This window comes from Eulemur rufifrons, chromosome 5 (assembly GCF_041146395.1).
Source record: "Eulemur rufifrons isolate Redbay chromosome 5, OSU_ERuf_1, whole genome shotgun sequence".
NCBI classification, from domain to species: Eukaryota; Metazoa; Chordata; class Mammalia; order Primates; family Lemuridae; genus Eulemur; species Eulemur rufifrons.
The window spans coordinates 46727266-46744576 of NC_090987.1; the positions used below are offsets into that span (position 1 = coordinate 46727266).

Consider the following 17311-nt stretch of genomic DNA (forward strand, 5'->3'; position numbering starts at 1 on the left):
CACGTGTCGGCACAGTGGGAGATATGATAACTACAAGAGACACAGGGACTCGTGGGCTCAGAGCCTGTATTAGGTCAAGATCAGTGTCCAGCTGCATCAACAGGCAGCAAGAGGCTCTGCCTATCAAAGGCTTTCAGTGGGCTGAGCTCACAAGTGATGAAAGTTTGAGCCATGAAGAGCAAACCCCTCAGCAAATATCAGAGAGCTAGATTTGTTGTATCACGGAGTAGGGCTTAAAAGGCAAATACAGATTTGAATCCCCAACGTTTTCATTTACATTAACTGAAGTAAAAGTCGCCAGCTTACGGCTATAACATTAAATACACAGTCTGGGGCTTAAAAATGCGTACCTTGGCATGGTGTAAGTCTACCCCGTACATGGACAGTTTTTTGGCATTTTCCAAGAAATGCATCTCTGCTTCTGCTGGCGTCATTCCTCTGATAGGAAAAGAGAAAAGTGTTAGAATGCTGGTTTTCCTTCTTCATACTAGTTGATTGCTTTTCCCTCACCTGGTGGGGCTGTAAAATTTCCCACTTGGCTCCATCCTATCTAACAAGAAAGCCCCCACCCACCCCTGCACCAAGAGAGACAAGCTGTGCAGCAGCAGAAATACGGGAAAAGAATCACGAGGAAAATGGCTTTGAAAGAAAACATTACACATGAACGCCTGGATGTTCTGAGTGAGAGCTTACCCACCCAGAACTTTTACCTTGTGCACATTCTTACTCTGCTCAAGTCCCATCCTTAATGGACTCAAACCAACGCTGGAAGAGATCGGTGGTGTGAGGGATGCCCACTCGTCAAGGCCCAACTTAAATGAGTGTTCGCAGGGTTTCTGCCACTAACCTGTGGCTCTTGTGCAGCTCAATCACTTTGTCTTCCAGCTCTTTAGTGTGGTTTGGTGCAAAGCGGAACTCGCTAATGTAATCGCTCCCACATTCGTCGGGGTCGTAGTCCCCAAGTTCCGACTGGACGGTGTAGGAGCCCAGCAGGGCCAGGGTGACAAAGGAGCAGGGCAGCCTTCCGGATACGATGTCATCTCGCAACTGTAAGCAGAGGTAGTACCTTCCGGAAGCCAAGAGGATGACACAAAAGGCCAGCATGAGGACAGATGAAAAGATCATTCCATGTAAATTGTGGGCAATTTCTCCCTGCCAAATAACTTCCGTAGGATAAATTTCCTATCTACAGAAAATATAATTGCATCTATATTTGATACAGAAATAAGGGGAAAATACTTGGCTACAAAATATAATACTTAAGGGCATCCAGAAGCAAGTCAGTGTTCATAATAAAACAGCATTTTGTTAATAAAGACAGAGTAAAAGAAACCAAAGGACATATTCTTCTAACATCTTTTAAAATAACTTTTAAAGTCAAATGAACAGTTTCCAACATAATCCCTGAAATCCTTGGTTGGGGAAATTATAGTATGAAAATGATGCTCTTAAATACAGTCATGTGATACACGATGACGTTTCTGTTAATGACAGACTGCATATATGATGGTGGTCCCACAAGATTATAAGACAGCTGAAAAATTCCTATTGCCTAGTGACATCATAGCTGTCCTAACATTGTAGCATAATGCATTATTCACGTTTGTGGTGATGCTGGTATAAACAAACCTACTGCGCTGCCAGTCGTATAAAAGTCTAGCACATATAGTTATGATACAGTTCATACTTGATAATAATAAATGACTGTTACTAGTTTTTGTATTTACTATACTATACTTTTCATCATTATTTTAGAGTGTGCTCCTTCTCCTTAAAAACAGTTAACTGTGAAACAGCCTCAGGTAGTTCCTTCAGGAGGTATCCTGAAGAAGGCTTTGTTGTCATAGGAGATGACAGCATCATTCCTGATATTGCCCCGAAGATAGTGGGACAAGATGCGGAGGTGGAAGATGGTGAAACTGATGATCCTGATCCTGGGTAGGCCTAGGCTAATATGTGTATTTGCATCTTAAAGTTTTTAAACAAAAAAAGTTTGAAAAGAAAAAAAAAATTTAAATGGAGAAAAGCTTATAGAATAAAAATATAAAGAAAATATTTTTGTACTGCTATACAATGTGTTTGTGTTTTAAGCTAGATGTCATTACAAAAGATTCAAAAGTTTAAAAAAATTGTAAGCTTATAAAAATTACAGTAAACTAAGGTTTATTGTTGAAAAAGAAATTTTAAATAACTTTAGTATAGCCTACAGTGTTTGTAAAATCTACAGTAGTGTACCGTAATGTCCTAGGCCTTCACATTCACTCACTACTCACTCACTGACTCACCCAGAGCAACTTCCAGTCCCGCAAGCTCCATTCACGGTAAGTGCCCTATACTAGGTGTACTATTTTTCGTCTTTTAGACTGTATTTTTATTGTACCTTTTCTATATTTAGATATGTTTAGATACACAAGAACTTCCCATTGTGTTACATTTGCCCGCAGTATTCAGTACAGTGACATTCTGTACAGGTTTGCAGCCTAGGAGCAGTAGGCAACACCATCTAGCCTGTGCACTAGGCTATGCCGTCTAGATTTGTACAAGTACATTCTATGATGCTCACATAACAACAAAATCGCCTAAAGGCGCATTTCTCATAACATGTCATCGTTAGGCGATGCATGACTATGTAATTATTAGGCCCCACCTAGTCTTAGAAGTCTCATTTGGATATCTAGATGACAGATCTTGCCATATGATCAAGACAAGACAGATTTCAAGTAGCTCAACAGCTACGCCTTCATAAAAGCAGCTCACAATTTCCTGCATCCCTAAGGAGATAGTCTCTTTAAAATAACAAATAATTTCTCGTTTAAAGTTCTCATTTAAAAAATTTAGATAGCTTCTTAGAACCTGATATGAAGACCAGCTTTGGAGAACTACTACCTTAAAATTTGAGAATCTTGTCACTGTAAGTAAACAGTTTTCAACTGGAGAAATATAGTACATTTTCCACATAATATTGCCAAGATAGTACAAAAATATGTCCATTGATAGCTGATTTGTCTTCTCTGTTATTCTACTTTTAAGACTTGCAGATATAATACTAACTGCAAAAGACCCCAAGGTAAGTGTTAACATTGATGAGTTTTAATAACTATCATGGTTCAGCATATGGGTATGATACAAAAACACACTTTGTACCTTTCCAACATGAACTGTTAATCTGTGAAGCAGAGGACTATGATAAAGGCTTAAGGTCCCCTCTAAGTATGATTTTAGGCTGGTGATATATATAAAATCTACGTAATTCAGACAGAAAAATTCTTAAACATTTAACAGGCTCTACCAATATTATATACATAGACAGAAAGAAACCATGCATTAAATTTTTAAATTCAGGTATATATATTGGCTCTATAACCACAAATTAGCCATAATTAAAGTTTCTCAATATTGACTAAAAAGTATCTTTCAATAAGAAATTGTAATTTCTCTGATTTAATGCAAATATTTATAAAATCCTCCAGAACTATTTTTTACCCTTCTCCTATAAGTCTCGTAAAACTATTTTTATCATTTTAATTTAAAATTTTTTTTGAGACGGGGTCTTGGTCTGTCACCCAGGCTGGAGTGCAGTGGAGCAATTATAGCTTACTGGCACCTCGAACTGCACTCAAGGGATCTTTCCTCCTTGGGCCTCGGTCTCCCGAGTAGCTGGGACTACAGCTACTCAGTAAGACACCATGCCTGACTAATTAAAAAAATTTTTTTGTAGGGTCTTGCTATGTTGCCCAGGCTGGTCTTGAACTCTTGGCTTCAAGTGATCCTCCCACCTCAGCCTCCCAAAGTTCTGGGATTACAGGCCTGAGCTATGGCGTCTAGCCTGGAATTATTTTTTTAATTGTAGCAAGTGGTTGAAGCTGTTTTGAGTAACTTCCCTTTCCTGAAAAGCCCTCCAAAAAAATTATCAAGCTCATACAGAAAATTCCATACACATGGGAAAAATCACTTTGGTCATAAACTTACTATCAAAAGGAGCAAGAGAGTCAGGGCTTCCAGAGTGGCATGCAGAGAAGCCTAGAAGGAAGAGGCAAACCAAGAGCAATGGACCGAATATTTCTGCCCCACCCCCACTGATACTGTTGAAATTCTATCCCCAAGGTGATGGGATTAGGAGGTGGAGGGACTTTGGGAGGTGATTAGGGCATGAGGGTGGAGCCCTAATGGGATTAGGGCCCTTATAAAAAAGGCACAAGAGAGACTTCTTCCGCCCTTCCAACCTGTGAGGATACAGGAAGTCAGCAGTCTGCAACCCGGAAGTAGATCCTTGCCAGAATGTGACCATGCTGGCATTCTGATCTCAAACTTCCAGCCTCCAGAACTATGGGAAGTAAATTTCTATTGTTTAGAAACCACTCAGTCTATGTTATTTTGTTATAGTACCCCAAACAGACAAAGACATCCACAACAGCTTTATAAAGGGATTTCTTTTCACACTCAAAGCTCAGTCACCAAGCTGGAATATTTTTATGTTAGATTCCTCTCTTAATATTTTCTTTCTGGAAAACAAACGAATCATTTTCCTAATAGGGCATAGAAAGTAAATTCTTAAGTTTATATGTGTATCTGTGTGTGTGTGTGTGTGTGTGATACAAAGCATAAGCATCCAAAGACATTTTTACTCTAAGTTTTAGAGCAGGAGCACTAAGGATTGCTATATCATTTAAAGCTGAATCCCATCCAATTTGACTATGGTGGGTGGATGACAGTATCTCAATTCTGCATGTTTTCCCACCAGGGTCAGGCAGAGGGAAATATCAGCCTGGCACCAAAGATTCAACTGTGAAAAGATACGATTTGGCAAATCTTCTCATCAGATGTTTGCTCTCATTCAGTTGCCTTTTGTTTGCCATTTGAGCGTGGATGATTACAAGGCTACCAGATGTAAGCGTGCTCTTCTCTGGAGCATTTAAGAGAAGTACAACTCTCACAATATTTCTCCTTTTCCATAACCAACTTTCAAATACCTGGTGATATCTTCAGATAGCTGGGCGGGGTCTGGTGGATAAAATTTCACATTAAATGAAAAGTGCCAAGCACCACCTGCAAGGATGGAAAAAAAGGAATAAACTCTTAGAAAATCTCCTCTTAGTTATGATTCTAATTGACAGCCAGAACTGCCTTAACTCCAAGCGTTAACACCAGGCAACTTTTGATCATTAATGGAAAACTGAGAAGTCTCAGTTATATGAAATCCACAGACAAGTCTGAAACCTCATCTAATTTCTAATCTTCTCCTCAATCGAATCCTTCACTGACACTTCTAACTGGCAAGGAAATTGACCAAACTTCCTCCTGTTCTCAGAATCAGAGGTAAGCTTTTGGAAGAAGGAAAAAAAGTGATAGATAACGGATGATCTTCCATCAGATAAGTCTGGAACTGAATGGGTTTATTGCTGTGAATTTCTGGATAGCTCACATACCGACACTACAAGCATAATTCCCATTTCCTTTGTCCTCTCTGTTTTGTTATTACAGGTCAAATTCAATTATGATAAATGTCAAGGGGCTACTCAGCATGTGTTTATTTTATGGGAAAGGTTTGTCATAGTGAATGCTGCTTTAGTGAATTGGCTACTCTGCCGGCTGTTGAAAATTCTTTTCTTGCTCAGGAAAAGTTTGGATGAAATAGATACTTGACTGCATTTGCTGTGCATTAGCAAATTCTACACCTCCCTATCCTATGACTTAGATGCCTCCTCTTGCACTTTGCTGTCTTTATCCTGCGGCATCTATTTACGACCTCTCCAACAGTGAAAAGGGTCAACCAGAAGTTAGCTCACAGGTTCCTATTCTGTTTAACACATATCCTTGAAACGTTATTAAGCCTTACTAAGCTCCACATTTCATTGATACTGTCTCTTACTGTATATAGTTTATCAATACAAATGTGAAAAAAAACGCTTTTCTTTTTTTCTACATTTACTCACTCTGTGATCATTCCCTTAACTTACATTCATTTTGTTCTTTTCTTTTAGCCTTTAAATGCAGTAGTTTACCCGAGTCTGGGTATTGCTTCTCTGTGGCACTGTTTCCATCTGTTCTCTCTAATAAGCACACTGAAAGTATTGCGGCCTAGGCCCTGCTTATGTTCTGAATGGACCACTGAAGAATTCCTCCTGGGAAGCCTTTCATCCCCACCTTACCCAGTGGCCACGGCTGGCTCTTACCCATCATTCTCACAGTCCAGCCCTTATGCAGACACTCCTTCTCCCCACTAAATGACTTCTGGAAACTCCAATTTCTCCACGAGCCCTGCCCAAACACTCGGAAGAAAGGTACAGTATCGTATCTCTTAGCCCCTTTCTTGGCACTGTTCTCTTGCATACGTGGCAATACTTAGCTTCATCGGTTTCCTACGTTCTGTCATAAACGGCATAGATCCATTTATTAATTCTAGTTTATTCTTGACACTACCATTTACATCACACTTAAGATTCTACATGGCAGGGAACCTGAGGTGCCCTATAAAGAATTTAGCATTGGACCAGGTATTATTGGGTGCTCAATACATTTTTAAAGCCATTCAAAATATGTCTGTCAATCAAATATATTTCTAGTGACTACTTTTCCCACTGTTCTCAAAAAAGTCCTTTTGTTATTCCAAAAATAGCCTGATTTGGTTTTACTTTCCTATTGATTCCTACTCACTTGCTACTAAAATAGATCCCTTCAATGCTTGCCAATAGTGAGGTTCATAATGACAGCTGGCTTTCCTCCAAGCAAGTGAAATTAAAACTAATGGATTAGTTATGGGAAATGGATTTATTGCTCTTTTATAACTTTTATCCATTTCAAAGTAGGCCTTCAATCCAATGAATAGTTTAGCAATGTAATTAAACAATTTTATAATAAATTTGGGGTGAACATTTTACGTTGGAAACTAGTAAGTAATAAAAGAACAGCAAAAACATTTCAATGCAAAAATCCTCATTCTAGGAAAGTAAGTTTCAAAACACAGTGAGCCTAAGAAGTGCCTGAGGTGCTTGTTAAAAGTGCCAATTCCCAGGCACCACACCAGAGACTTTTATTCCAGAGATCTGGAATACGGACTAGGAACTTATGGTTTTCATACGCTTCCTTGTGGTTCTGACACAAGTGGGCTATACAATCACTTTGAAAATCACTACTACTAAGGCATCCACTGTCCTAAGGTTGTAACCCAAATAACTACAATATCTTTCAGGACATTATTTTGAAACAATGGGAAGGTTTACAGAAATGACAATCTACATTCCAATCAAGAAAAAAAATCCAGTTAAATGAGGCATAGAACTTGACATTAACGAGAAAGGCAGATTAAAGCTCAAATACATATTCCTGTAAAGAACATGGCAGAAACCAATCTACTGGGAAGGAAATGCTTATGCAACCCTGGAGCTGCTCAAATGATAGCTCTGGTTAGAAAGAGGAAACAAAACAGTTTGAACACATTAAAATGACTACTTCTATAATGCTGATGTAGGATTTTAAAATCACAAATTTATGATAAATAGAAAATTATAACACTGAAGAGAATTCATTCTTATGAAAAATTTCCAATTTTAGTCTTCTCTGCCTGCCAAATATTAAAATTTCTAAATATACTGTATTTGTATCATAAAATTATGATATATCCTATCTCTACATCATAAAATTACTGTTACTATGTCATAAATATACTATAATCACAAAATATGGTATATGTAGGAATTTTAAGATCCACCATGCAGAAAAGATGACTAGAATAAGAATTTTTTTGTAAGAACTCTTCAGTTTCAGAATTTTCTATTTATCATAAATTTGTAACTTAAAATCTTTATCAGCTTGATCTCCAATGTATTAAAGATATCATTCTAGAGGCATACTGTGAACCTACAGCATAAAAAGGACAGAAACATCCTTTTGTCATCTATATTTAGGAAGAGGAGGTAATGGTACAATAATTACATTAGATGTAATAATACTTCTCTGCTTCAGTAGAATGCAAATTTTATAGAAAGAGGGTATTTTAGTGGATGGGAAACAACAGGGAATACAGATAAAAATACCGAACTTTATTTTTAAAAAAAATTCTGATTTTGTCTCCTCCTTTATCAGCCAGATTGTCAGTTTTTTTAATGTCACAGCCACATTGTCTAAACTGCATGATGAAAAAAATCCTTTAAATCTCTTGTTTTGACTGTCCCTTTAGTGTTCTTGTCTTTGAAAGGAAAGTAGAAGACAGCATAAATTGGAAGTTAAGAAAAGAATTCTATTAACAATAGAACAGAAAATTAGTTTATACAGAGTTTCTTGTAACAGTATTATGACTTATTCTTGAACATTTTATGTATTTCCAAAATGCTTTGCAATTATTAATCAGCTCAGCATTCCCTTAATTAGATGACTACAGAGGACTTCATGCACACAAAATATAATGATATATATTTAGCATGTCTGTTTTTAGTACCTCTATAAAAATCTTTGGAATATATTCATCATCCTAAATTTTTTATTAGGACTCCTCAGAATAAAAAAAAGTGTAGTGTTTTCACCTATTTAACACAACTGTAGTTATCCATGATTTCAATCTTGATTAAACTATTCTATCAAACTAATTCACTATCAAGTTTCTGGCTAGTGGATACATCAAATTTCTCTCAAAAATATGGTAAAGATATTTTAATTGTATAATTAATCAGCAGACTCTAATATCTAGAAGTACAGTTACTATTTTTTTCCTTTTGTGATATTATCTATTAAATAAAGCATTTCAAAATGCTCACTCTTAATTATGTTTTATTAATACTTGGAGTATTTTGATATCTCAGGACGTTCAAAGGCATTAAGAAGTATTTGCTTTCTCTTTTAATAGTAAATAGCTGAAAACTTTTACTTACTGAAATGGGAATGATGTTTTTATTAATAAACTAGTCTTAAATTTATTCTTTAGTTAGAATTAGTTGTCCAGGTTAATTTAGATTTTACTGATAAAAATATGAATTAAAAATTAACTGGCTATTTAAAATTATAAAGATCATACATGTTTGTGGCAAAAATAGGAGCTAGGTGAAGGGTAAAAAATAAAACTAAAAAAACTCCTCTTTCTCAATCCCCTACACTGCATGCTACTTCTGGAATAATTACTGTTAATATCTTTCATGTCTTTCAAAAGTTTTCCATGCATCTATATATATAACTTTTTAAAAACAAATGAGAATGTTACAGATATTATTCTGCAACCTGATTTTCACTAATGAGAGCTAGAACATATTTATATGGCTATTCCATGATTAATTTAATCATTTCTTTGTAAATGGACATTTAAGTTGCTTCTAGTTTTCTGCTATTGCAAACAGTATTATAATGAACTTCCACGTGCCTGTCCACATGCACATTTTCCTCTCTAATACCTATGCTGAACAAATTTCTATCAGTAAAATGAAGGGTCAAAAAACAAGCATATCGTAAATTTTGATAAATATTGACAAATTGCCCTCATCAAGGGTTGCACCAACTTATTCTTATACCAATCGGATATGTAGTTGCCATAGTTTATTATTAAACTTTTAAAATCTTTGCTAATCTGAATATGCAAAAAATAATTAGGCTTAACATAACATTAATAATTAAATTTGGAACTTTTAAATGGTTAATTGCCAAATGGAACATCAGTTGGTCAAATCATATATTTCACATCTATGTACAGGCAGGTGAAGAATAACAAGTGTTATAGTCATTTTAACTCCAAGGTTGCGATGATTAAACAAGGGTGCTATCTGAACCACACCAACCTACCAGATTGAATTTGTGATTAAAAAAAACTTTATATTTACACTGGCCACTTGGGTATGGGCTACCAATTCAGACAACCTCGTTCTCTAAAAATCTTCACATTATCACATAAAATAATCCAAATGAACTTACTTCGGATCTGTTTTTTTATTTCTTTAGCAGGGTCCAACCAGTTCTGAAAGGAAATGACATTTTGAATTTGAATCAGAGAAGAATAAAAATGCCTGAATGTTGATAGGGACCGACGTGCCCTCAATACATAGTGGAGAGTGCGTGGTCGTGGGAAGGCTCTCCTCACTGTGGTCCGTCCCCCACACCTGGCACCCCCCTGCCAAGCCTCTGAGGCCCAGGCGCTGCTCTAATGAGAAAACGTGTATGTGCACAGTTTGTGCTTGACAAGAAAAAAAAAAAAATTTAACCACCATTTCCTTCAGGGATTCAAGTGAGCACAGAAACAGAGGAGAAAAACTGGCAGAAGATTCTATGTTCAACCAAGTTACTAGAATAAATTAAAGATACACACAACTTGACACACTGACGTCCTCCAGGAGTGAGGAACCTGTGGCCTCAAGGCCACACGTGGCGTCCAGATCCCCAAGTGTGGCCCCTGGGCTGAATCCTAAAGGGATTTGTTCTGTGAAGTTTGGATTTGGTCAAAAGGGTGCACTCAAGGACCCGGAAGGCCACATGTGGCCCAAAGGCTGCAGGTTCCATTCAGTTCCACATTAGTGATTTCTGTGATTATAGATCACATCTACTGAGAAAATTTCCCAGATGAATGAATACTTGTGATTTCCATTTTTCCTCATCTGAAAAAAATCAGATGTTTAATAATGAAGTTAGACAGTGTCTGGTGAATTTGGTAGGAATTACGTATGCCTCATGGCACAACACCAAAACAAGTAACATCTACGAGCAAAATATCTGTGACTCAGCTTCCAGCACCAATACAAGGGAAACAATTTCCTCTTCTGTATTTCTCAAGTGGTTGTGGGGATTAGTGAGGTACAGTCCCGAACAGACTGCATCTCTCAGGTTAAGAGTCTACAGAGGTACTGCATTAAACATAAAATGTCTGTTGAGTGCATTAGACAAGTATCAGGGCAGCAAAGGACACATTTCGTATTCTGACTCAGTACGAATATGAAAACGTTAAGATGAATTCAGAATGTCAGCAGCATCAGCAGTCAACTGCCCTGACCGTTTGTTACAACCGTAACATCTTCATAGAATTTTGAGGCATGAACATGATGTTCATTGGTTCAAATAATCTACTGAAATATACTATACCAAAAAAAAAAAAAAAAAAAAAAAAGCACCATATAAAATGCTGTCCTGGAACCACAAATAACTCTAACTGGAAAAACAGAAGAGCTCACTTATTGTTTCTGGAATATTCGAGATTAAAGGAAGTTGTCCATGATTTGCTTCATGAAGAAATAGGTGATTCATGAAGAAATAGGTGATTAACAGTTCTTAGGGACTCAGGGTAGTAAATGTGGGTGTGTGAAGAGAGGAGGAGAAAATGACTCTCCTCTTCGGCGTTAGTTCCCAGTAATGAGCAGTTCATACCATTGTATTTTGTGTTGCTTTTGATCTCTCACCTTCTGGTTTTCAGCATCTCGATATGTAAGCCCGAAGTAGTCTTTTTCTAGCAAGTTCAAGTGTTCGCACACTTTATCAAACAGCACTTGCCCTCTGGAGCGTTTCTGTGGAAAACAGAACAGAAAAACAGGTCAACACATAAAAAACGTTCTCCCAACTGCCATAAATAAAACTGGGTAAAATTTACAGCACTCCTTGCTGTAACTGACAAGTGTGATCACTTTGCCATCTTCCGTTTAACCAGCAAAAAGACTAAAAAAAAATGGACCTCAACCTACAAAAGCCCACCCCTAGAAATAAACAGACAGAAACAAAATATTAACAGTGCCACTGAGTATGTTCAGGGCACTGGTAGATGATTTCTAAACAGAAGCAGCTGGGGAAAATAATGTGGTGCATAGAAGCATCAAATATTGTGTGAAGTATGAAAATGCTGACAGTGCCAGGGAGAGTAAAGGATCCACAGCGCCGTGTTTCATGGTGCCCTAACTCAGTTCTCCACGTTATAAAATCCTGAGCCTGAGAAGAACGAACCCTGTCCTTGTCTCAGGTAGAATCTCACTTAAAACTTTCTATTCCAATTCCTTACTAAGAAATTCTAAGGATCACTTTCTAAAATCCATTAAACTAACTTCATTAGTTTATTTGTTTTGTCTTTTTGCCACAATTTCAGTTTTGTAGCAAGAAATTTTTCAGTTTATTTTCGAGCAAATCCTTATTAAACATAATACAAATATTAACTTTAAGGATTTTAGTTATCATATATAAATATAAGATATAGATATATGTGCTATATTTTTGACCATTAAGCAGGAACGTGGAGAAAGGAAAAAGGTGGTTATTTGGGGAAAGAAAATTCACCAGCTAATTTATCGTGCGACATTATCATTTTTTCACCTAATCCTTCCAAGGGTCTTTAAACAAAGCTTTGCAGTTTGTGAGGAATTAACTGGCAACAAATAAGCTAAACTACTTTTTGTTTGTATGGTACTAATATTTATTTTACATCTAACACATTAAGCATATTTGTCCTTAGGATTTAATATAGCAACAATGAGAAATATGAAAATTGATAAACTATGTCCATGCCAAAATCATAGGCATTCAAAAGACCCGTTAGTGGTGCGTTACGGTGCAGCCATAATTATGTTGAAAGCAATTAGTCCCCTCAAGCATGACTGTTTAGGAAAAAAGGTAAATTTATGATAGGAAAGTCAAGTCTAAATTGTAGCTAGCTAAATAATCAATGATGTATTTGGAAAAAACAGTTCCATAAAGGATGAAAATAAATTATTTGTTAGTAAAACTACATAATAACATTGCTTATTGGCTATGAATAAATATTACAACAATGAAATGCCTGCTTACTGGTTTAAATCTTTTTTTTTTTTTTTTTTTTGGAGACAGAGCCTCTCTCCATTGCCCCGGCTAGAGTGCAGTGGCGTCATCATAACTCACTGCAACCTCCAGCTCCTGGGCTCAAGCAATCCTCTTGCCTCAGGCTCCTCAGTAGCTGGGACTACAGGCTTGCATTACCATGTCTGGCTAATTTTTTCTATTTTTAGTAGAGACGGGGTCTTGCTCTTGCGCAGGCTGGTCTGGAGCATCTGACCTCAAGCAATCTCCCTCATCGGCCTCCCAGGGTGCTAGGATTACAGGTGTGTGCCACCGTGGCCAGCCTAAATCTTTTATTTATAAATAACAGCATATCATTTCTGAATAACTCTTTGAAAATTATAAAATTTTTCATAAAAACCTGGTTTCTTCAGACGGCTCTACTGTGAATGAGAGTGGCAGTCTTATGCAATGACCCTGGGCAGTGGCTTTAGAATCAGATAAACCTGGGTTTGAAGTTCCACTATGTCCCTTGCAACTATGTGAACCTCTGCTCTTTCCCTCTGTAAAATGGGTATGAAACTACCCTACTTCTCTGGAATAGGTGACATTAAAATAAAATAATGTGTTCAAATGTGGTCCAGTGGAGGCACATATCAAATACTCCATAAATGTCAGCTATTATTATAGCCTGGTGGCTGACAAATGGCAGAATAACTAACGTAGAGTCAACTCCTGGTGGCACAATGAAGCAGCTTGATAATTAGCCAGTCCTGATCTTTTCTTTAGAATATCAATTACCTGCTTATTACCTAATAACTTTTGTTAGACCACATAACACACAAAAATACACATCAGTGTCTGGCCAAATACTTTCTCGATGAATAAATAAAAAACAAACAAACAAACGCAAATACAAAAACTTTTCTCGACAAGGTTTTGCTTGACTCTGTGCTTCTCATATTTTCTGATCCAACAGACCACAGCAGCCCTCAATGGGGGATCCTTCCTGAACAGGCTGCAGCCCGGACTGGTCTCTGTTTCAAACAACTGTCTCCTGGCTGCTGTGTTCTTCTGTGGGCCCAATAGGTGGCGTGGATTAGTTCAAGCACAAACTGTTATGCTAACTGGCTCCCGCGTTTACGGCTTCTCGCAATTTGATTTCTATTAATGACATCTATCTTTCTCTTGAGTAGACCAGATCTTTTCTTACTGAATATTTTAAATACTTGTTTTTAAGATATAGTGGTCCATACTACAGATTTTTTTTTTTCTGGCCCTAAGAACTGAGACCAGTTGTCCAGAAGCAACTGTAGATGTTTATATGTAATGGAAACAATGAAATTCCGACCTGTCAGCCCAGCCACCAGCTAAGTGGGCAACTCTGGAAAAGGCTTTTAAATTATTTGCACCTCCAATGTCTCATCCTTGAGTGAGGATGCCAAACTACTGAGCACGGTGATTACAAGCTTGAGGCCGTAACTGGGCCGCCCTTTGCTTAGGGCAAACTATTACTACTGATGGACTGAAGTACTCTCTCCCACGTGCCAGATCCCATTGCCATGAGAGAGAGAGAGATGCTGCCAATGGATGGAGTTGGGACATTGACATGACTATTTTCTAGCCCTGGACTGGATCCCCTCTGCAATCTCTCCCAACTCTAAAACACTCTTGATTCTTTTAACTCAGATGATTTTTTTGTTCTAACACATTCATTATTCAACTTTGTTCAAGTCAACTGTTTCTACTTGTTGACATCTGCATGTATCGGTAGGTAAGAACATCTAACATAGGAATAAAGCTCAACTATTAGAATGGAAATTTTGGAGAAACTGTATTAACTATTATGGTTCCCAAAGACATGTTCATTAAGTGATCAAATCTAGGTACCTACAGTCATGGGGTGTGGTTAGATGTAGCCACTATGAGTCAAGAATTGAGTAAATTTTTTAAAAACCTGACAGAGGTAGTAATCTAAACTAATGGCTAATTTACCTAATCAGAGAAAACCAGTAGTATTTAGTCTTGCTGTAGTTCTTCCTGAGATAAGTCATCTCTGACTCAAAGGTATTCACAGTTCACGTATCCTGTTTCACTAGGAAATACTGTTACGCTAGGAAAGTTGATTTTACTTTCCTAGAGTAACAAACCAAAGGCGACCTGCCTTCTTCCTGAAATTTCCACTGGAAAATTGCATTTTTGTTTCTGAGAGAGTAAACAGGAATATTACAGCCCAACAGCTGTGAAGGCTTTAAATGAAATGACCTGAGAATGGCACATCCCCAAGAGATTTAAGTAAGTTTCATTCTTAATTATTTAAATTTTTTCTTTAAAAAATTTCCAAATTGATTCATAAAATTGTTGAGTGTTAGGAGAAGTTTGGCAAAAGAGAACGTAAAGAGAATGAAAAGACAAGCTAGAAACTGGGAGAAAATACTGGCAAAATATACATCTGATGGAGAACTGGTACCCAAGATATACTAAGAACTCTTAAAACTCAACAATAATAAAATACCACAATTAAAAAGTGGGCAGAATTTCTGAACTGACATCTTCCCAAAGAAGATATACTGATGGCAAATAAGCATATGAAAAGATGCTCCACATCACATGTCATAAGGAGCTGCAAATTAAAACAGTGAGATACCATCTCACTAGAATAGCTCACATCTACTAGAATAGCTAAAATCCAAAACACTGACAACACTAAATGCTGGTGAAGATATGGAACAACAGGAACTCCCAGTCATTGCTGGTAGGAATGCAGAACGGTACAGCCACTTCGGGAGACAGTGTGGTGGTTTCTTATAAAACTAAACATACTCCTATCATATGATTCAGCAATCATGCTCCTTGGTATTTACCCAAATAAGTTGAAAACTCATGTCTACTCAAAAACTTGCACACTGGCTGGGCGTGGTGGCTCACACCTGTAATCCTAGCACTCTGGGAGGCCAAGGAGGGAGGACTACTTGAGCTCAGGAGTTTGAGACCAGCTGAAGCAAGAGCGAGACCCTGTCTCTACTAAAAATAGAAAAATTAGCCAAGTGTTGTAGCATGTGCCTGTAGTCCCAGCTACTCGGGAGGCTGAGGCAGAAGACTCGCTTGAGCCCAGAAGTTTGAGGTTGCTGTGAGCTAGGCTGACGCCATGGCACTCTACTCAGGGCAACAGAGTGAGACTCTGTCTCAAAAAACAACAACAATAAAAAACTTGCACACAAATGCTTATAGCAGCATTATTCATAGTTGTCGAAACTTGGAAGCAACCAAGAAGTCTTCCCGTAGGTGAATAAAGACACAAACTATGGTACATCTAGACAATGGAATATTGCTCACTGATAGAAAGAAATGAGTTATCAAGCCACAAAAAGACATTAAAAACCTTAAATGCATATAGCTAAGCAAAATAAGTCTGTCTGAAAACACTACATACTGTGTGATTCCAACTATAGTCGTCCCTCCTTATCCATGGGAAATATATTAATACGTTCCAAGACCCCCAGTGGATGCCTGAAACTGAGGATCATACCAAACCCAATAGATACTACATTTTTCCTATGCAAACATACCTATAATAAACTTTAATTTATAAATTAGGCACAGTAAGAGATTAATAACAATAATAATAAAACACAATACATAACAATTACAGTGTGATAAAAGTCACGTGGACATGGTCTCTCTCTCTCTCTCTCAAAATATCTTTTTTTTTTTTTTTTGAGACAGAGTCTCACTCTGTTGCCCAGGCTAGAGTGAGTGCTGTGGCGTCAGCCTAGCTCACAGCAACCTCAAACTCCTGGGCTCACGCAATCCTCCTGCCTCAGCCTCCCGAGTAGCTGGGACTACAGGCATGTGCCACCATGCCCGGCTAATTTTTTCTATATATATATATTTTTTAGCTGTCCATATAATTTCTTTCTATTTTTAGTAGAGATGGGGTCTCGCTCTTGCTCAGGCTGGTCTTGAACTCCTGAGCTCAAACGATCCGCCCACCTCGGCCTCCCAGAGTGCTAGGATTACAGGCGTGAGCCACTGCGCCCGGCCTCAAAATATCTTATTGTACAATACTCACCTACGCTTGAACTGTGGCAGTAACTAAGGCCGTGGCTAAGGGGGCACTACTGTATACGTCATTCAGGAAAAGCTAAAACTAAGGTGACCGTAAAAACACCAGCGGTTGCCAGGGGCTGGAGGTCGGTGGCAGAGTGAGAGGTGAACAGGTGGAACACAGGAGATTGTAAGGGCTGTGAAACAATTCTGTACAATAATGTAATGGGGGGCACATGACATTATATATTCGTCAAAACCCATAGAATGTACAACACAAGGAATGACCTCTAATGTAAATTATGGACTTTAGTTAATAGCGTGTCAATATTGGTTCATCAACTGTAACAAATGTGCCACACTAATGTAAGATGTTAAAAATAGGGGAAACTGGGAATTGTGGACTTCCTGGTCAGTTTTTCTGTAAACCTAAAACTGCTAAAAAAAAAAAAAAAAAGTCTATTAATTAAAAAAAGAGACGAATACTGAAAAAAAGTATATAACCTCTTATTTTGAATTGTTAATATTTACTAAATGCTTACAAAAGTTAATAAACTTAAAACTT

General features: G+C 37.6%; 1 protein-coding gene across 1 annotated transcript in view; it reads right to left on the minus strand.

Annotated features, from left to right (window-relative positions):
• EPB41L3 (erythrocyte membrane protein band 4.1 like 3) overlaps nt 1-17311 on the minus strand; it is a 140602-nt gene that overhangs the window by 36732 nt on the left and 86559 nt on the right. The window contains exons 4-8 of the mRNA XM_069468543.1: nt 11364-11468; nt 9892-9934; nt 4971-5046; nt 848-1066; nt 351-438 (exon numbers count right to left, since the gene is read on the minus strand). Of these exons, the coding sequence (XP_069324644.1) occupies nt 351-438; nt 848-1066; nt 4971-5046; nt 9892-9934; nt 11364-11468 (531 nt within the window). The remainder of the gene's footprint in view (nt 1-350; nt 439-847; nt 1067-4970; nt 5047-9891; nt 9935-11363; nt 11469-17311) is intronic.